Source organism: Leptonychotes weddellii, chromosome 7, assembly GCF_054177405.1.
Source record: "Leptonychotes weddellii isolate Sample4059 chromosome 7, ASM5417740v2, whole genome shotgun sequence".
Classification (NCBI taxonomy): Eukaryota; Metazoa; Chordata; class Mammalia; order Carnivora; family Phocidae; genus Leptonychotes; species Leptonychotes weddellii.
Window position 1 is genome coordinate 47,926,724 of NC_138375.1, and position 21,806 is coordinate 47,948,529.

Here is a 21,806-nt window from a genome sequence, read left to right on the forward strand (position 1 = left end):
TTTCCTCTGACCTTTCTGGCTCTCCTAGAGTTAAGCCCTGCTGATTTTTAAAGCCAGACATTATGGGGGCTCATCTCAGTGCAGGCACCCAGGGATGGGGGTGCTCATCCCCTTATTCCTCCATGCTTGTCCTATCCCTCCCACTTCTGGGTAGTCACAAGAGTAGTTTGGTTCCTAACCATACCTCTTTCCTCCTACCCTTCTCCCTTCTTGATGTGGCTTTTTATGACTTTAGCTGTTATAGAATATGTTCTGCCAATCTTCAGGTCATTTTCAGAATGAGTTGCAATATATGTAATTGTTACACCTTGGTATATCCCTGGGGATGGTGACCTCAGGATCCTTCTACCACACCATCTTCTTTCTAGTTTTTTTAAAATTCATTAATCAGAACATGTCACATAGCTCATTTCCTCTATTTGATACCCTTAATGGATTCTCCTTGTACTTTAAATAAAGTGTGAACTCCTTTACATGCTCTGCATGATATAACTTCTGTTATCTCAGCATCACTTTGATACCCTTGCCTCTCCCCAGGTGCTAGGTATTCTAAATTTTTTTAAAAAGATAATGTGTCCCTTCCTCAGTATCTTCCTTTATTTACTCTGCAATTAGTCAGAAGTTGGTGTCTTCTAACTTTTTAAACTTCTCCTTAAATATCACCACCTCAAAGATGTCTTTCCTCAGTATCCCATCTAATTAGGTTTTCACCATCCCTGCTGTTCTCCATCACATAAACCATAATTTGTAATTATACTGTCCTTTGCCCCCTTGATTTATAGTGTTCTCTGTCACTAAAATATAAGGTACATAAGGTCAGGGAACATGTCTTAGTTTTCAGCATATACTCAGTGTTTGTCATAGTAACTGATACTTGGTAAGCAGGCAATAAATATTTGTGGGCAGAGTGAATGGGTTACAGTTAGTTATGCCTCCTTTCCCATTACTGAGGTTGCTTATCAGAAGTCACAAAACAAATTTGGTCTCAGTAATGACTCAGTTACCCAACTTGCTGATGAGGTCGCATGATCTGTTTTACTGTACCTTTCTTCAGGTATCACCACTGTCCTGACAATGACCACCCTCAGCACCATTGCCCGGAAGTCACTCCCCAAGGTCTCCTATGTTACAGCAATGGATCTCTTTGTATCTGTTTGCTTCATCTTTGTCTTCTCTGCTTTGGTGGAATATGGCACCTTGCATTATTTTGTCAGCAACCGGAAACCAAGCAAGGATAAAGACAAAAAGAAGAAAAACCCTGTATGTATCATTTCCCATTGGGATCACTGAAATTTTTATGTAAAGGCCACCTGATTTTGTTTTGGCTTGGTCTTAGCCTGTCTGCAGGCTAAGCCTCAACACTTTGGGCTCCAAAATGAAAAGAGAATGTATGATTTTGACCAGGCCAGAAGAATTTTTACTTGGGAGAGACCTGATTCACTAAGGCATACTCTTATTCTCATTTCATAGGGATTATAAACGTTTCTGAGACATGCATTTATTCTAGGTTTCATTGATTGTCATCTTTCTGCTCCCTACTATAGCATTCTTAAATTATTGGTGTTTTAAATTAACATTTTCATTCAAGGCTTTCCATTAGGAAGCCTGAATGTTCTTGAAGTTTCAAAGATTACCACACTTTTGCAAGTAATTGTGTGTGTTTTACCACAAGAAGATACAATTGGTTTCATACTTAAAAAGTATCGTTTTTAAATGAAATGGATCATCTATTGTTTGGGCAAGTTACTTAGCCTCCCTGTGTCTTTGTTTTCTCATATATAAAATGAGTATTATAAAAAATATATAACTTAAAGGGCTGCTGTGGAAATGAAGGTAAAAAGCATTACATGGTGCCTTACACATGAAAGTCCTTACCATTAATAGTTGATGATGATGGTTGATGTTGATGATTTATACAGTTACCAACCTGGATTGATTTCAATGATTTGGAAAAAGGTAGGATGACTTCTTCACCTTGTCACCAAACTTTAAATAGAGATGATAAGGCACAAATATACAAGCCTAATATAATTATCCTTTAGTATGGATGTTGAAGAGAGCAAGTAGCTACTCATTTATGCACCTGAGTATAGTGGCTGTCTGGCTTCTAGGAAGCCCCATTGAAGTTAAGGTCTATTCCCTTCTAAGACAGGGGCAAAGGAAGTCACCCTAGCTTCCTGAATTCATGCTTTCCTGGTCAGTCATAAAGGCCATGAAGGCCTTGATATTGGCTAGCGCTCTGACCCACCAACTTTGGGGCAACTACATTTTAATGAGGAAATACAGCTGATTCTAGGTTGAAGCCTGTTCTCCAGGAACGCTGGTGAAATTCTACAAATGGCATATATTTATCTGAATGTAAGAATCTGTAACAGGTAAAGAAAAAAAATCATTATTCTTGATGATTAAGACAAAAAGAAATGCTAATCCTTAATTTCCCAAATATTCACGATGCTTTATGCAGTCCTTTCCTTTCCTGTTTGCCTCTCTATCTTTGCATTTTTTCTATCCTTATTTTATTTTCCTTACTGTGTTTTTTTTAATTATTATTTCTCCCCATCCTTCACTTTCCATTACATTTTTCCCCAAGAAGAGGGTTCTATGACACTCAGCATTATTACATGCCAGCATTAACAAGGATGTGAGGGTGAACTTTTAAACAAGAGTCCTTCGGAAAAAGCTCTTCTGCCCTTTCTAACAGCTCTATCATTGCAGAGGGGATTAAAGAAACTGAAAAAATCAAATTATCTGAAAATTTTATGGATTTCCCTCTTGTAAGCCAATTAGATGATTTATCACAACTAGAAAGAGCCTAAGCTGTGAATGAGAAGCTGAAATTTCATTTTTCCATTAAATATGCCCTTTGGTTCATTGTGCTAAGACTTACCTAGTAAGGCCTCCTTGATGTTAATTAGAAAATAAAATCACAGTACTTTTATACAGGGAAACCAGGCAGTGGAAAGCTTCCTCACAAGTGAACAACACTGTCTTCTGTAGTTAGATAATTATGGATTAAATTATTGAAATCCCCAAATTCCATTTTCCAAATTTGGGCATATACTTTATTCCAAGCCCAGAATTGTCCTTCTGTGTTTATAATTTCAGTTCATTTTACTGTTTTTAAAATGTATTTTTAATTTATCATTTTGTCTTTTTCTTCTTTTTTTTTTCTTTTAATTAAAAAAAAATGCAATTCTCTTTTCTGTCTACAAACCCAAAGCTTCTTCGGATGTTTTCCTTCAAGGTATAATGTTTTTGGAATGAAAATTCACTGCATGCAACTGCTGAATTTAATTATTAACGCTTACATGGTGTTTCGATTTTTTTTTGTTTTTTTAGTGAGTAGATATTTAAGCATTCTACGAGAGGTACGACCTTTGAGATGAAGAAAGTTCTATAGATTTCTAGAGTTGAGTCATCAACCCTACACTAATTTGCAGAGGTTTGACGCTATAAAGCTATAAGCTCTAGGACATATCATTAGAAAAGAGGGTTTCTTTAAACATCAAAGTCAAACCTTATCCTCCCTTCTCAGATAAAATTCATTGACTGCACCTACCATATATACTATAAATGCTCTTAAAATGTAACTCGGTAATCTCCATTGTTCTGAATTTTGAACCTATCAATTCTATAAAACTTTGAAATGCTTTAAGTTAAAACACCCATCCCTTCCATTTAGGATAATCCAGGGGCCTTTTGGCTCTATCATGCAATAATGCAACGATTTCTGATAACTTAGAGACACTAGGGTTCATATTTATAATAAATATCCTAAAATTAACTCCTCTGAATTAATCATTGTGATTTATTGTACTTTCATAATTAATAGGGCAGCAAAGATTAAATTATCATTCGATTGATTGGTATTAGTTTCTTCTCAAACAGTAAAAAGGCAGTAGCCTTTTTTTTCCCAATTTTCACTCACATTAGGTAAACATTGCTGACATTCTGAAGCTTCTAGATGCTGAATGGTAGACAAAACACTGTATTTCTTTAAAACATAAGCCATACCATTTGTGGTATAAACTCAGAAAACTCCTATATTTGTATATATTTTAACATTTTCTTTTAATAGCGTTTAGTACATTTGCTCAGTGTAATGGGGTTTACTATTTGCCTATAGGTAAGCATGACAAAAAATTTGAGTTCAAAATTGATGCATTTTATTTCTCTGTTCTACTCACATGCAGCACCATTAAACGCCTTCATGTAACCAACCTCACATCTAATATTTACTAGAATAAGATTCCATGTAGTTGTTTGATTTAAATCTTTAAACTTTGAGTTCTTTTGGTGTTCAATCTTCTTGCTATAGCTATTAGCTTGACAGTATTATTTTCAGCTGCACTGCTTAAGCTCAAAATTTGAAATCTGCAAATGTGCTCTCCTTCTAAGTTCAATTTTACCATTGTAGATCACGATTTCATAGCAATTCCTGAGTACTCATTTTCAGATTCATCATTCACCTTGGTGACATTGTGGAGACCTAGTCTAGGATTTATGAAGTATAACTAACTCTTCTTCCCTACCCTTGTCTCAGGCCCCTACCATTGATATTCGCCCAAGATCAGCAACCATTCAAATGAACAATGCCACTCACCTTCAAGAGAGAGATGAAGAATATGGGTATGAGTGTCTGGATGGCAAGGACTGTGCCAGTTTCTTCTGCTGTTTTGAAGACTGTCGAACAGGAGCTTGGAGACATGGGAGGATACATATTCGTATTGCCAAAATGGACTCATATGCACGGATCTTCTTCCCCACTGCATTCTGCTTGTTCAATCTGGTTTATTGGGTTTCCTACCTTTACCTGTGAAAGAGGTATGGGTTTTATTCACTAAATCTCATGGAGAGAAGATGTCCTTTCTAAGTCCACTTAAATAATCCCCTGTGTGGTTTATGGTAATTTTGAATTTGTTTCTATGTTCTAACCTGCTAAATTGTATTAATGTCCTATTGTTTGCCCAACTCTCCTGTGGTAAGTGTAATTTGAACTTTAATGTTTGCTGTGTTTCAAACCTGCAAGGCAAAGTGAAATTAGAGCAAGAACACTAGATCTTTTTCAGCTACAATGATTGAAATAGTGGAAGCCGTGACTACTTACCGTGGTGGTGTCCTTAATCAATTCAAAATACAATTAGATGCAAAAGGTCCAAAACTGTACCCTATGTTCATTTGGGGGTAGGTTGTAATAAATTTGGTCCCAGTAGGATATCTCCCTCATTTGAGAAAAATCACAAGTCACTTTAAATATAAGAGTCTAGACTAGAAATCTATTACACCTCTATCCCAAGATAGGAAGAAAATTTCCTCCACATCACATGTACAATGATGTAAATATTTAAATACCGTAGAATGCTTCAAGTTTAATGCATGCATCTCTTTAGAGCCAAAATAAATGGAATGAAGTTAACATCATAAAGCATTGTCTTTTATTCTGTGTCTTTGGGCTATAAAAGAATCATGAATGTAATTATAAGGGTTTGGGTTTGGAATTGGAGGGAGGAATTTTCTCTACCATCTCCCTCACGCATGAAGATTCAAACAGCTTATTTTTTTTTCCATGTAGGACATATTAAAACACTTTAAGTAAAATATAGACTGAATAATTGACATTTGCCACCTCTAAATATGCCCAATTTCATAGAGTATAAAGTAATTGTATGTGCTTGCAGCTACTTTATCTTCCTTTAGGATGATAGATTATAACAGAATTTATTCTCCATCTCAAGATCTGCTTCTAGTGATTGTGAGTGCCTTGTGGGCAAAATCCTTGTAACTTCCTCTTTGGATCCTCAGCACCTTATATAGTGCCTGGCACATAGTTGGTGCTCAACAGGTATGTTTTGAAGTGAACTGGCTTCATATGCTTCTGTGAATCTCTTTGAGCCAGCTGCAACCAGTGATTCATCTTTTCACACAGGTATTGTCAAATGTTATTTGGTCTTGTGAAAATTAACAGAAGGATCCAAAGACCTTTGCCTAAAATAAATTTTTGATAATGAGCAAAAATAGCCAAAGTCCATACTTCTTTTAAAACAATACTTAAGTCCTATGTTTATGCACAGAAATGGGCCTACTAGGGCATAATTAGAGTTTGTATATTTTTTCCCAGGTTTGGGGATGAGTTAGCTTTGACCCCATCCACAATTCCACTTGAAGACATGACAGGCAAGGGCAGGATTCATACCTGACTGGTGTTTAGAATGTTGTATTCTATGCTCTGTTAAAAAAAAAAAAAAGAAAAGAAAGTACTGAAGATTAATTTTTAAAAATTGAAAGAACAAATGAATGACTTACATGGAGGTTGAACCTATGACTGTGGCCTCATTCAAGTATGTGATAATCACATGTAGTGGTTGTCCCAGACTTCAAACATGATGAGTTGAGCTCCACCTTCATGTACTCATCCTGAATCCTTATTTTTCTAAAATAGCACCCGTTGTCAGTTCTTCTTTATGGCAATCATTTTTCTAAGTTAGAATTCAGAGTGGCTTTGTTATGAAACTGTGTAAGGTCCTCATTGAGTTATCTGGATGAATCTTGAAACACATTCAGCTGCCACTTTTACAAACCTTTAATACATCAGTGCTCTAGTATATGACCTCAAACACATGTAAATAGAATTATTTTCATGTTTTGAATTGTTAACATATTTAATGTTGACTCTTTGGGAGAGTTGTTGGCAAATTTTCAATGGTAAGAAACACATTATTGTCAACTTGAAATGTATTCTGTAATGGGGACACTCAAAAAGCTAGCTTTCCAATGTGTGCATAGTACTGGCAATATGAATATATATTATATGTAATCTAATTCTTAATTATTAGCTGCTCCCCATCTATGTATTTAAAAAACCTTTTCACAAAGGGAATTGCCTAATATGTGGACTTTTACAATAAAAATGCTGCATTCTAATTGATGGTTGCATGTCAGTGGTCTGGCTGGACTTGTAAAGATTGTGACCCATCTTTCCTGTAGCATTCCCCAATGCTGCCTTCCCTTTATGTGAGCTTTATTTGTGAGCAGTGTGATCTTATTATGCATGGTGATGCTCCTCACTTCAAAGAAATTAAGAGATATATTTGGGGGTATGGAATGGAAATAGAAGGAAGAAATGTCACCAAGTAAGTAAAGCTCAAACCTCAAAACTTGTGGTGTGGTTAAGAACATGGACACTGGTCTCAGACATAATTGTGATCCCAACTCTACTACCGTTGTTTGACAATTGTCAATTCTTCCTTTATAAGCCTCCATTTTACCAGCTAAAAGGTATAATAATGCCACCCCATGAAGTGGCACTCAGCCTTCAGCAGGTGGTCAAAAGTATCGTATTCTGTTGCCACGATCCTCTCACCTCCATCAGATCAACTTTCCTTAAAAAATCCAGCAATACTCATGTATGTCTTAATGTGATTCTACAGTATGAGGTTTCATTTTTAAGGAGTATTTGTATTGCAAACATTCCTTTAAACTATAGGTTGAAGATCTGAGACTCTCTTGAGAAAATCTTACACATTAGTTACTTTTAAGGACAAAGAACCTTTCTCTGTATCCCCAAAACTTAAAAACATAGGGAGACATGCTCCAGAGAGAGTGTCATATTTCACTGAAGTCTTTTGAAATTCTCCAAAGAAAGTAGCATAATCCTTTACAAGCACAGCTGCCTGTCATTCTCTTGGCTCTTCATGGCTGCCTGCATCCAATTTAAACATCTCTTTCTCACCTTCCAGACATGTTAAAAAAATAGCTTTCACTTAGATTGTGTCTTCTGTCTAACCGAATGCCCTTATCTTTAGCTGAGTACATATTCATTATATGGCCTTCATCCCCTCTTTTAAGTCTCAATATTATTCTGACTAGTAGCAACATTTTTTTGTCTGTGGTGAAGGTCAAATTAAATTAACCAAATGATGTGGTCTTTGGGGATTATGTCAAAAATTGCTATCTCTATGCTTTGTCACTACGAATTTTTGTCAAATGTGTAGGAGTAGGGAGAATGACCTAGACCAAAAGCTCTGCTATATTTTTTACTGCTGGTTGAATTGCCCAAAGGTCACACAGCAAGAGGGAGAGGCATCTGACCATTGCTCTTTCTATTGGGCCTTACAGTGTTTCAGGAGTATTCTGGAATACTTTCTTTCTGTTAATATTTTAGGATCTGCCAAACTTGAAGATGCATTCTTTCTTTGATCTCGACCTCACTTTATTTTATTGCAATGAGACAGAAATTTTAGAATACCCAGAAAAAAAGATAAGATGATAAATTTTGCATTTCTTTCATTCTCTACCTAATGTAATGATCAATCAATAGTCAGTGTTACCTACTGCTTTCAGAATTCTGTTTGAAAAAAGAGATCTCCAGTTATCTGAAAAATTCCAGACTCAGAGTTGGCCTTTGTCCCTCAGGGCTTGAGACAATGGACAACCAAAGAGTTTCCCATGACTAGTCTCTATAGGCTCATTATTTCTACCAAATCAAGAAAGTGGTAGAACTTTATTATTACTTGTTCTGAGGTTAAAAATCATAGACCAATTGTAAATCCAGTTATAACTTTCTTCTGCCATATCTGGGATATAAATAAAAGGTTTCCCTTATTATTTGTATAACAAAATGGCAAAGCAGAGATTCTTGTTCCAGCTTACCTAGGTTCAAATCCAGGCCCTTTCAAGACCTATTATACCTGAAAATGGGAATAATAATGGTTTATAACTCATAGTTTTATTATAAGGAGTAACTGAGTTAATACCAAAGAGGGACTGGATATTAATAATTTTCCTCAGCACATATATGAAAGGTCAGAAAAGAAAGGGCACAGGATCATAGTTTACCTTGCCTAAGAATAATGATTATAATTTATGAAGTGAATTACTATATATTCCCACTTTGTGGGAATAATAAACATCTTTACTGATATAACATGCTTGGGAAATTCATGTACATGAAGAAAATTACAGAGCCAAGTATTGGTGAGTAACTATTCCCAACTGGAACAGTATCATTTAAATTGCCATAGATGATAAATATAAATATACATGTAGATAGCTTTTAAAAAGTAAAACATGATTTTCCTTAAAAATATGGAAATGCCTAATTGGACTGCTAAATAAACATAAGTGACATTATCAATAGCTGTGTAGTTGCATTTTAATATAGTATGTTTTTCCAATATAACTAAGCTAATTTATTTTTTAGCTAAATTTATAAGATCCTTAATGAAATGAACATGAGGACTTTTATTGCTATAAAAAAGAAAAAAGTGTCACTGGACCAGGGATAGAAAATTCAAGTCACATCTGGGGATTTTCTGACTATTCCTATTTTGGTCCCTTCTAACCCATCTTAATTCTATCACTCTAATGTTCTTAATACCATCTAACATTCAGACTCTCCTAAACTGTGTCATATCTCCACACAGTTGTCTTGACTCATTTGTCCTATTTCCTCCTTGAGTCTTTTCCAAAATAGTGCCATATTACTAGAATGCCTTTCTCTGTTCACACAGTGAACAGTTGCTAATTAAAAATTCTACCTAGTCCATGAAGCCTTTCCAATATGACTAAAGTATGATAGGCTATTTTATTTCTTCCAGTACTTACTGGGATTGTTGAGTAGCCTAATCCTAATGTTTACCTCAGCTAAGTACTTACATTTATTCAATCCTCTTAGTAAGCAAATTTTAAATGAACAATTCTGTGACAAGAATCTGATATAAATAATTCAACACCATTTGCATCTTAAATCAGGTTATCTTCTATCTCCCTGCTATATAAATTTGCCTTTTAGTTTTTTTCTGTTATTTGTATTTTTTATGGGTCCCTCATCAAAGAAGTTTTGATTAAGCATCTATAAAATCAATTTAATATAAAGCTTTCAGTAAACACCTATCAGGAGCCTCGCAAAGGGTACTATGAGTATAGGAAGAAATAAATTTTAAGGCATTCTCTGCTTCAAAATGCCCATAACATGATAAAAGAGTCAGATAAGAATACAAGTAACTATAATGAACTGCACTAAATAGTTGCAGATAGAAGAAATTATTATTCTAATTGGTGAAACTAGAAAAGATTTTCTCTGTAATACAAAGCATTCCACCATATGTGAGGAGAACCCATTACTGCTTTAAAACTTTCTGAACACAAATGAAAACTTTTTAGAAAAATATGAAAAGCTGCAAAGAAAAAAAATATCCTTTATCTACTAGCAAGAGTTAACCACTAAAAGCATCATTTATTTTTTTTCTTTATATAGTGAGATGGATGGGTAATAGAGGTATAAACATGATATGGATATAGGTATAGATATAGATCTGTTTTATAGCCTGATTTTTTTTTCACACAGTCTTGCATGTATGTATGTACATATGTAACAGACATTTTCTGGCATTCTATTGTTATATCATTCAGCTGTATCATAATTTAGTCAGTCCCTATTCTGAAAATTTACATTATCACTTATTTTTATTGTTATAAATAATGATACAATGAATATCTGTGTATCTCTCCCACAGTCACTGTGTATATCTCCCACTATTTAAATAGAATAAATCTCTAAAAGTGGTTTACTAAATAAAGTATATGCATTTAACAGAGTCCTTGAAGAAATCAAATGGTACACTAGGGATAAATGAAGAAAAATTAATGAAGGGGTTATTCACAAAGATGTAGGCAATGTTAAGGTTCACCAATGAAAGGATGGTGTAGTACCATGAGAAAGCCATTATCATCTGCTTCAGTTTCCTATTACCACTGTATCAAATTACCACAAATTTTGTTATTTAGAACAGCACAAATTCATGATCATACCTCAAAGTCGGTAGTCTCACTGGCTAAACTAAAGATGTTCTCTGGGCTGAGTTTCCTCTGGAGGCTTTAAGGGAGAACCTGTTCTTTGCTTTTTCCAGGTTCTAGAGGCTTCCTTCATTTCTTGGCCAGTGGCCCTTTTCCACCTTCAAAGCCAGCAATTACACCACTCCAAACTCTGCTCCCTCCACCATACCTCTAGTTCTGACCTCCTGCCCTCCCACTTATAACGACCATTGTAACTACACTGGGCCCACCTCCATGATCCAGGATAATGCACTCATCTCCAGACTCCAAACTTCATCACATCGGCAAAGTCCTTTTTAATAAGTAAGGCATATTCACAAGTTCTGGGAATTAGGACATAAACATCTTTGGGGTGTTATTCTGTCTACGACACCACTCTAGTCCTGAAAGTGCAAGAGGAAGGAGTATTGGAACATAGAAAATGCCATAGAATAGAAGCCACATAACAGGAGCTGTGATTTTAGATAGATGACATAGCCACTGCCAAACAGTGGCCAGGCAGGGAGGGAGGGTGGGAACAAACACCCAGAACTCTCTCCTCTGCTACCTAAAGCATCCCAGTGGTCAAACCAAATGGAGACTAGAAGGCAAGGAAACCCAGATAGTGTGGGCTACAGAGATTAGCCTCATGGGGTATACCTCATGGTGAGGAAGGCTGGAGAATGGGTCTAGAGAAAAAGAAACTATCCAGCAAATCTCCAAAAATTAGTACATGTAGTGCATCGCAAAGCCTCTTCATTTGCATCATAGTCATCAAAACTCTGATTATAAAGGTTAAATTTAGGTCTTTTCAGTTGATGCCTAATCCATGAAGAAAAAGTAGTCTTTGAAGGGAATCACATTGGAGTACTAAAAACTGATATATTTTACACTCTGTATTCTGTTCAACATGAACAACTTTCCAATTGGCTTTATAATAGTCAAGGAAATGCCTTCAGGAAACTGTTTTTGGGGAGTTAATGTGGGCTAATAGCTATGGCCCTCTTGTGAGCCCCATGGCAAATGTCCAAGTCAGTAAGTGGTTTATAGGGTAAAGCGGCCTGGAGCTATCTTAACAAAATGTGGACCTTCTGAGCCAATATTTCTCATCCGCTATTGCTCAGTTTAAAAAAGAGACATGGTTTCTGAGTTAGGAGTACCCCAACTGTACAATTCTATACTGGGCTGATGCTAAAATTAGCAAAGCCAGAGTCCTCTTTCTGTAAATAAAATGACTATAGGGACAATTGAGACTTTATTGGATACAATTTAACCTAAAGTGACTACAAATAAAACCAGACGGAAAATGGATCAATTTATAGACCCTCTGAACCCAGCACTCAACAAGGTACAAGACTACAACTTCCTTAGTGAACAGTGTTCTGACTCCCTTGAAAGTGAGAAGGAACTGAGTGCTCATGAAGACCAGATCTGAACCCTGCTGAATAGTAGTGCAATTATACTTGGTACTTAAATTTAGTTCCTTTTCTCTTTTAAGCCTCTACTGACTCTGTCTCTCCCTTTTTAATCTTTTAGTTTTTTACCCCCAAAATACTTGATGCCTTTGTAAAGTAATGAAGATATGATTCAATTCAATAAGTATGTTGAGTACTTGCCATCTGCCAAGCACTGCACTGTGCTTTGGAGATATGATAGAAATTGTTGGCATAGGCTTTGTCCTTACAGAGTTTATACTGTATTGCCAAAAAAAAAAAAAAAGTATTGTACTTGAAATTCAATAGGTGGTGAGAATTATTAATGTAAAAGGAAAGCTCTAATCACAAAATCCTTACCTCTCCCCAGATCCTATATAATTTTATATATATATATATGTATATGGTTTCTTTCATTAATTTTAATATACAATTGATCCTTAAAAATTCAGGGGTTTAGGTACTGACTCTCTGTGCAGAGAAAATAAGCATATAACTTTGGATTCCCTCAAAACTTAACTACTAACAGCCTGCTAATGTTGACTAAAGCCTTACTGATGATATAAATAGCTGATTAACATATTTTGCATGTTATATGTATTATATATTATATTCTTACTGTAAATTAAGCTAGAAAAATGTTATGTTAAAAATCATAAGAGAACATTTACAGAACTGTATCAAAAAATCTGTGTATAAGTGGATGCAAACAGTACAAACTTGTATTATTCAAATTTCAACTGTATTTATATCTTTTCTGTCTATATTTATATTTATAAGATACAGATAGAAAACAAGACTAGAAGGTGGTGGATCATTGGGTTTCCTCAGGATAATACATTTTTCATTAAAAAGCCCCCACTAGAATATAATTATTCAGGACACTTGTTAACAACATTATGAAAGACTGTTTAAGAGAGGCTACAGCAATGGGGGTTTTGCAGTGAGGGAAAACCACAAATATAAGGACAAGTGGGAATTTATGGCCACAGAGTACAGTAGGACTCAGTGGATAGAAAATTATAAAAAGGACACATCAAGGGATTTTTGCTAGATTGACTCAACAGGATTCTTGCTGAAACTGGGCAATGCAAAGGTGAATACACAAGTCCAAAAGTTGAGCCTATTTGAGATAAAGGACTCAGAGAAGTTGTACTAAAGTTTGGTCAAGGAGAGAAACTTTATTAGTACCTAATAGATTAGTGAATCAGTTTTTCTTTCAAAATTGTCATTTTTGTCATTTATATGAAGTTATGTAGCCAACATGCATTTCTTTTGAACATGTATTTGTTTTTAGGCACAGTAACATTACCTAGGAACTAAAAGTAGAGAATCTAAAAGTACTCTGAAAGATGTTTTATATTAAATTGTTGACCTCTTGTACTCACTTTGGCAGCACATATACTAAAATTGAAATGATACAGAGAAGATTAGCATGGCCCCTATGCAAGGATGACACACACATTTGTGAAACGTTCCATATTTTTAGGATTTCACTCATATGTGGAATTTAAGAAACCAAAGAGTCATAGGTGGAAGAAAGAGAGAAGCCAGCCAAGAAACAGAATGTTAACTACAGAGAACAAATTGATGGTTACTGAAGGGGAAGTGAGCAGGGCATGTGTTAAATGGGTGACGGGTATTAAGGAGTGCACTTGGGATGAGCACCAGGCATTGTATGTAAGTGTTGACTCACTAAATTGTACACCAAAACTAATATTACACTGTATGTGAACTAACTATAATTTAAATAAAAACTAAAAAAATAATGAATAAACACAAAAATAAATTGTTCACCTCCCTAGTTTGGCAGTAGAGAATTGATAATACTTATTAAAGTAAAAAAATTCCTGCTACTGCCATGAAAGCTATGGCTTTCAGACTTATGTTGAGCTATGGTAGAAAATTATTTTACATTACAAACTAATGCACATGAGCCACGATAAAATAATGGCAAAAAAGCATTAAATTGGAAATTTACCAGGTAAGTAAAAACCATTAATTCACAAGTAAAGATCTGGCCACAAAATCCTTACCCTTCCCCAAATTTGCAAAATGTATATATGATATAGCCTTCCTTGTAAAGCTAAAAACATCTTAAAAGTGGGGGCTATAGTTTTTACCTCCGAATTTTTATTAAAACATAGAAAAGTCCTCACCTGTAATAGGCAGTTGAGAGATAAAGGAGAATTTTCAAAATAAAATCTGTAAAATGAATGCAACCCACTATGATTTGTGAAATTTTCATTTAAAATACCCATAAAATTTTTTTATTTTTATTTTTGAAAGATTAGAGCAATATTTTTTAAAAGATTTATTTATTTATTAGAGAGAGAGAGCACCCACAAGCAGGGTGAGTGGGAGAGGGAGAAGCAGACTCCCCCATGAGCAGGGAGCCCTACACGGGGCTCGATCCCAGGACCCTGAGATCATGACCCCAGCCAAAGGCAGATGCTTAACCAACTGAGCCACCCAAGCACCCACTCAGGGCACTGTTTTTTAATAGCTTATGTCTTGAAACCACTCAAATGCCTATCAACTACAGAATGAATAAAAAGAGCTGTAGAATATTCACACAACAGCATATTCTACACTACATAATTTACAACAATCAGATAAACTACAAATAACATGAATGAATCCACATGTATAATGTAGAGCAAAACGCCAAACTCAAAAGAGAATATTTTAAGTTCTATGTATATAAAATTCAAAAAGAATCAAAACTAATCTATGGTGGTGAAGGGGAATTCTTATGGGAATGGGAAAGGAGAGGATTCCTGAGCACAAGAGAGGCTTCTGGGAACTGATAATACCGTTTCCTGATCTGTATTTCGGGTACATGGGTAGGGCATTTTGTGAAAATTACTTGATCAGTGTCTTTTTCAGTATATATATTTATTTAAAAAAAGACAAAAATACTTAAAGGGATATAATTACATATGTACATTTTCTATATTCATTTATATCTATCTATAAACAATATTAATCTACCATAAAAATAAAATATAACTGTTGGCTTTTAAGCCAGGGGCACAATATAAAGAATCTTGAAAGAAAATTAAATCAATTTTATTCTAACTCTGTTTTTGCAACTAACCAGCATTGTGACCTTGAGGAAAAGAGAGCAGGTTCAGAATAGTCTCATGAGAAATTTGGACCACATTAATTCCAGGTTTACTTTTTATAACTTATGTAAGATATGAGTAGAATTTCACATAAACATCCCAAGTACAAACACTGCCTTAAAAAAAAAAAAAATGAAGGGAATGGATATAGTTTCTGGAATATCAATAGACCCATTGTTATGTTTATTTAGGTTTATACTAGTTTACAAAATGCATTTTGTAAGTGCATGAGAAGTTTTAACTATGTAATTGCAAGTAGAAAAATAATATGTTAATAGTTGGAAAATATTCTGTAAGATGTGTGAACAGAATAATCCAATTGTTGTGGAAAATATACCTATACGTATATCTGTGCCCATACAGTAACCTTCATTTCTTAATTTAAGAGAATAGTGGGGGTGTCTGTGTGGCTTGGGTAAGTGCCTGACTCTTGATTTTGGCTCGGGTCATGATCTCAGGGTCCTGAGATTGAGCCTTGCCTCGGGTTTCCTATGGGCTCACACTGGGCATGGAGCCTGCTTAACATTCTCTCCTCCCTCTGTCCCTCCCCACCACTCACGTGTACGTGCATGCGTGCACATGCACTCTCTCAATCTTAAAAAAAAAAAGAGAGAGAGAGAATCATGAACCCTCACCAAATGCAATTTTTAAAAAAAATTTTATTTATTTATTTTTTAAGATTTTATTTATTTATTTGAGAGAGAGAGAATGAGAGAGAGCACATGAGAGGGGGGAGGGCCAGAGGGAGAAGCAGACTCCCTGCCGAGCAGGGAGCCCGATGCAGGACTCGATCCAGGGACTCCAGGATCATGACCCGAACCGAGGGCAGTCACTCAACCAACTGAGCCACCCAGGCACCCTAAAAAAATTTTTTTTTAAATTGGGGTAAAGTACACATAACCTCTGCCGCTTTAACTACTTTATTATTTTAAGTAATCTTTACCCCCAAAGTGGGGCTCAAACTCATGACCTTGAGATCAGGAGTCACATACTGACTGAGCCAGCCAGGCACCTCCAAATGAGGAAATTCTAAATGTTATTTTCCCTGATGTGTGCTATATACATTTGCTGAGAGAGAATTAGGCACATAAAAATTAATTGCCTTTGTGACCTGAAATCATTGTTTTCTCATTCACTGTTCTAGTACCTGTGGGTCCATATCCCCTGACCAGAGTTACTTGACCCTCAAGCTGTGCCTAGATCTCAGATGCTTTGAAAGCTGGCTCCCAAAAAGAATTATCCAATAAGAATCAAGTCCTTTGCCACCCATCTGAGATGGAACTACAAAAGTCACTCACATTTAAAGCAAATCATGACCTGCAACTTATCTAGGATCCTAACTCTTGGCCTCCAAAATAGATTTTTAGTATGTACCCTAGTGTATCTTAAGTCAGAAAATCATGAAGATAACTCCCAAATTTGGTAGACAGAATATGTAATTATGAATGGATGGATGGATAGGTAGATGATAGATACAAGAAAAAAAATGCTAATAAAATCACTCTCTGAGTTTTCTAAAATCCTTAGCTGCGCACATGATTTAATAATCAGAAAAGGGATATGTTATTAAACTAGAAAATTGCTGTGATAAAAATCTGCATTTTTAGAATACATTATATGTGGTCAGGATAAAAAAGAGCTTTCTTAGAGAACAAGAAATTCTACCCAAAAAATCACTACCAGCAATGCAGAGGACAGTGGTACATAGACAATTAGCCAGAACAAACAAACAAAAAAATTTTTAAATGCTAAATGTTCTAAAAACCAGAAATAAAGTGCATCCACTTTCCATTGTTGTTTAAACACATTCCCACAATCCTTTCCTCAAAACCCTTCCTGTTTCAGAAGGCATTCAGAAAGCTATTTGAAGACTCAGCTTCTTCCACACCCACACTTCCCTTTCAATTCCATTTTTTTTTTAAATACAGAAAATGCTCACGGGAAGCACCAGAATAATAGCTCTGGAGACTGGAGTTCTCTTTATACTTCTGTCATTAGTGGAGCTCAGGTGGCAACAGTCGATCTATGTTCCACCATCTCAGTGTGTTTTTAATATTTCTGAAGTGACAGGGCCCAAAAACTGGGTCATGGTGGCCCTTGTCCAATTAGTCACAGTCACTCTGCTATGAGGCTGATGAAAGAACATTGCAACACTCCACTTGCCTAATGTGGACTGGTTAAGGATGATTAAATAGTGTGCTTCGCTCTCCACAGTACCCACACAGATAATAATGTGATGTGTTTGAAGAGGATACTGTGGAAGGTACATATTGATTTTTTAAATATTATAGAATCTTACAGCTTAAAGGACCTTAAGGATCATCTACTTCATTCAGTAAGACCTTTATTTAATTACTCATTCATTCAAAATATTAATCATTTACTAAGAGCTAGAATTAATGCTCCATGCTGAGGACAGAATAAACAAATCACAAATTTGCTTCTTTCTTAAATTAATATATGTATGTAACTTATTCATACGTAAACCTATTTAATAAATATTTTTGATACCTACTATGTGCCAGACACTCAGAGGCATTAAGTCTAGAAGAGTAAACAAGGCTGTAGCTAATGCCATGGAAACTCATATTCATCACCCACATCCAGTGTGTAATGGCCCTACCTTCAGTTGCCAGCTCCTAAATTTCTTTGATTGAGGGCTTTTGGATCACTGGAATTAATTTTGTTGTCTACACAACAGGCTACAAGTGTCAGGGAGTTAATATCCACTTCTCCACTCACCTGCCATTCCCTTAGATGCCTTTAACTAGTAACTGGTAGGAGCCGGTGGTTAGGGTGGTTAACCACTCTGGCTTGTCTGGGATTCATCAGTGCTACAACTTAATGTTCAGGGCAACCAGGACAGTATGTGAATACACAAACTCTCTCCTAGGTTGGGGTAACTCTGAGATGCAGATTTTACACTGGCTCTCAGAGAACCTCAGCATATTAAGCTCCATTAACCTATAGTGGTAATGCACTTGAGCTTTTCATTGGCTACCTTCCCTTCCCTCTCTTCTTTAGTCTGCTCCAGTCAGTGTTTCCAGAGATCACCTCCAAAATTATTTGTACTTGAATCCTTCCCTTAGGCTCTGCTTCTGGGGAAAACTAAACTAAACTAATGTCATGATGCCACCATTGAAGGGATATAAAGTGCAGTGACAGATTCAGTAAGAAAATGAGTAATAATAATGCAGTGTGATGAATTCTATAAGGAAACAGCTATGCACTCTGGGAGAACATAGGAGGATCTTGGTGGGGGAGAGAAGGCTTACAAGAGGAAGCTCCATCTAAGTTGAATTATGAAGGACCCATTGAATGGGGTAAGAAGGATACAATTTTTAGGTGGGAGAAAATATTCTTTTAAAATTTTAGAACTGAAATGAAGCACAGCCTGCTTAGGTTGGAGTTCAGAATAAAATGAGTAGTTTGGATGGAAGAAGAGAGAGATGTAAGGAGATACTAGGTCACAAATAACCTTGCATGCCCTGGTAAGGAGTTTATCCTAAGGGCAGTGGAATGGCATTGACAGGCTTTAAGTTGGCAAGGAAGTGACATGATTGGATTTGACTTCAGAAAATCATTCAGACTGCCTTATGAAAATAGATTGGAGGGGTCATGACCTGAAGCAGGGACACCAGTTAGGAAGCTGCTGCACTGATTCAGGTAATTGTGTTTTGAACAGTGGGGATAGATAGAAAGTCCTGCATTTTTAAACTATTAAGAAAGTAAAAGTTATAAAATTTGTGATTTATCAGATATGGTCTATAAGCCAAAAAGTCCAGTTTCTTGCTTGTGTGAACCAATGGAAAAGTGGAAAATCATTGTGATAGTAAACCAGATGGAAGATTTCAGTTTAGGATCTGCTGGATTTGAGTTTTTGTGGAGAACTCCTTGCATATTTAACCTTAGATGTAGTATAAAAAAATGGCTAGCAGTGTGGGATTAGGAATCAAACACATCTGGATTCTAGGATTCTAGTTGTACATATTGAGTAACTTATTAAATAACTCTAAGTCTCAGTTTACTTATCTTTAAATGGGGACCTTATTTGAACCTACTTTATAAGGCTGCGATAATTCATGAAATAGGCTTAATGGAGAGCCTGATTTGTAGTTATTTCTCAATTATTATGATTCTTATATTTAGTAGTAGTATTACCATCCAGGTTGTGATATGCAATAGAAACTTGGATATTTAGATTGGAACCAAAAAGAGAGATACAGACTGGAAATATTGTCTAAATTATTAGAAAATAGTACATGAAGATCAGGGACTGGATAGGATTACTGAGGGATGATGTTCAGAATAAAAAAAGAAAAAAATGGATATAAACACGAGAAAAACAAAAGGAAAATCCAATAAAAAGGCTCAGAAGGACTTAGCAAGAAGTGTGTGGGGTCACAGAACCCCACCTCCTCTGAAATAGAGTGCAATTCAAGGAGAGGGTAATGAACAGATCAAGTTCTGCACAAAGTTTAACTAGAACAGGGATTGGGAAGTTTCCATTCAATTTAGTAGCAAAGAAGTCAATGGTGATTTTATCTACAACAGTTTCAGCTGAATGGAGGTGGCAGAAGTCAGATAGTAGTTGTCTAAAGCACAAATAGAAGGTGAAAGAATGGAGACAACAATTGCAGACAATTCCTTTAAGACACTTGGTTGTGAATGGAGGGAGAGAGATAAGAAAATAGCTCTAGGGGGTCTAAAAGAGGTGAAGGGAAGTTTTTATCTTTTTAAAGATGGGAGAGAATTTTACATGTTTAATACTGTCATCAAGAAAAAGTTGAAGACAAAGAAAATAACTTGTATCACTAATGATACAGACTCTTAATGAGACTAAATGCAATGGGATCCATAAGCAAAGGAAAAACATCTTTAATATCATGACTAAAGAAGGAGCAAAAATTCGGTGATGTGATGAGATGTGAAGGTGGTCTGTCATGAAGACTATAATGTACCTGGTGGACCATAAGTTTTAGGAAGGTGAAGGGATAAATACTGATGGAGATTGTTATAGTGAAAAGTCACAGAATACATCTAAATTATACAGATTACCAGATACCAGTCCAGATCTGTAGAATCAGAATCTCTGGATATTGGGCCCAAGATTATACATTTAACAACTTCCCAAGTAATTTGTATGAAAAAGAAGTAGATTCAATTTATGAAGCACTTGAGAAGCAGTGACCTAATTGGCATTAGAGAATAGGTATTACACACACACACACACACACCCCTAATGCATTTATAAATGCATTAATCCCATTCATAAGGGCTCCATCCTCATGATCTAGTCACCTCCCAAATGTCCCACTTATAATTACCAACACATTTGGGATTAGGCTTCAACATATGAACTTTGGAGGGGCACAAACATCAGGAATAGCAGTTGGTCATCTGCCTCTCAGCTAGAATTCCACCAAGGGTGAAATTATAACAGAGAAAGCCCCATTTCTTGCTCTTCAAGTAGCTTTGAGATGTCTAAATTGTTCTCAGTCTCTTATGAGGGCTCTGCTAGTCACTGGATATTTATTACATGATGTTAGTTTGCAAACAAGGAAGTTCTACACCAGAGGTCATTGGTGCAGAAGTTAATGGACACCCTGGAATATTAATAGATTTAAGGGATTCTATAAATCCTCTGAATTTATGTGTATTTTTTTTTTCCAACTCAAATAAATCAAAGAAGAACCTACATACAGGGTATATAATCTGAAAGAAATGCTGGGTAGGTTTGTTCACCCTATTCTTATTCTTAGTTTTCATACCTACTAACATTTGTCTCCAAAGTGGCTACATCAATTTAGGCTCCCACCAGAAAGAATATGGGAGAAAAATGTTTTTCTTATTTCTGCTGATAGATATTACTTTAAGACTTTTAATACTTCTTCTAATCTTCAAGGTGTGAAATTGTGCTGCTTTGTTTTAAATTGCACTTTCTTTATGTTAATGAGGTTCAATCTCTCTCCTTACCTACGTGATCATTCAAATTTCTTTTGTGAATTGATTATTCATATCCTCTGTATATTTTTCACACTTTATCTCTTCTTTCATTCTTTTTTTTTTCTTTTTCAGTCTTATTCATTTGTAGGTGTTTATTTTGTGGTGAGCATATTTAGCCTCTGTTGTTGATACACAGATGTTGTATTTACCTTCCCCCAGTTTACCCACACTGTTTTTTAAACTTTATGATTTCTAAAGCATACAGAAGTTTTTAATTCACAGTTGTTGTTTATGTACTTTTCCTTCAAAAAGTCTTCCTTAAACAGTAAAAACCACATTTGTATATCTTTTTATAATAGTTTTGTACTTTTCTTTTTATATTAATCATTCTAGTTGGAATTTATATGATTTAAAGTAGGACCTAAGTTATTTCATGTGCTTAAACCTAACCCAACAAAAATTACTCACTAATCAGGTATTTGCCACA

The 21,806-nt window shown here is 35.6% G+C and overlaps 1 protein-coding gene and 1 non-coding gene across 3 annotated transcripts in view; both read left to right on the top strand.

Moving 5' to 3' along the window:
- GABRG2 (gamma-aminobutyric acid type A receptor subunit gamma2) overlaps positions 1-6,921 on the top strand; it is a 101,170-nt gene extending 94,249 nt beyond the window's left edge. Inside the window, exons 8-10 of one of the 2 annotated variants that reach the window (XM_006730680.3) lie at positions 1,055-1,260; positions 3,221-3,244; positions 4,544-6,921. In XM_006730680.3, the coding sequence (XP_006730743.1) occupies positions 1,055-1,260; positions 3,221-3,244; positions 4,544-4,819 (506 nt within the window). In that variant the 3' untranslated portion in view covers positions 4,820-6,921. The remainder of the gene's footprint in view (positions 1-1,054; positions 1,261-3,220; positions 3,245-4,543) is intronic. The other variant, XM_006730679.3, reaches the window with a different exon arrangement.
- Positions 6,922-13,625: 6,704 nt separating this feature from the next.
- Positions 13,626-13,732, top strand: LOC115940033 (U6 spliceosomal RNA). The gene has a single exon (XR_004074817.1). It is a non-coding gene; the product is annotated as a U6 spliceosomal RNA (small nuclear RNA).
- The last annotated feature ends 8,074 nt before the right edge of the window (positions 13,733-21,806 follow it).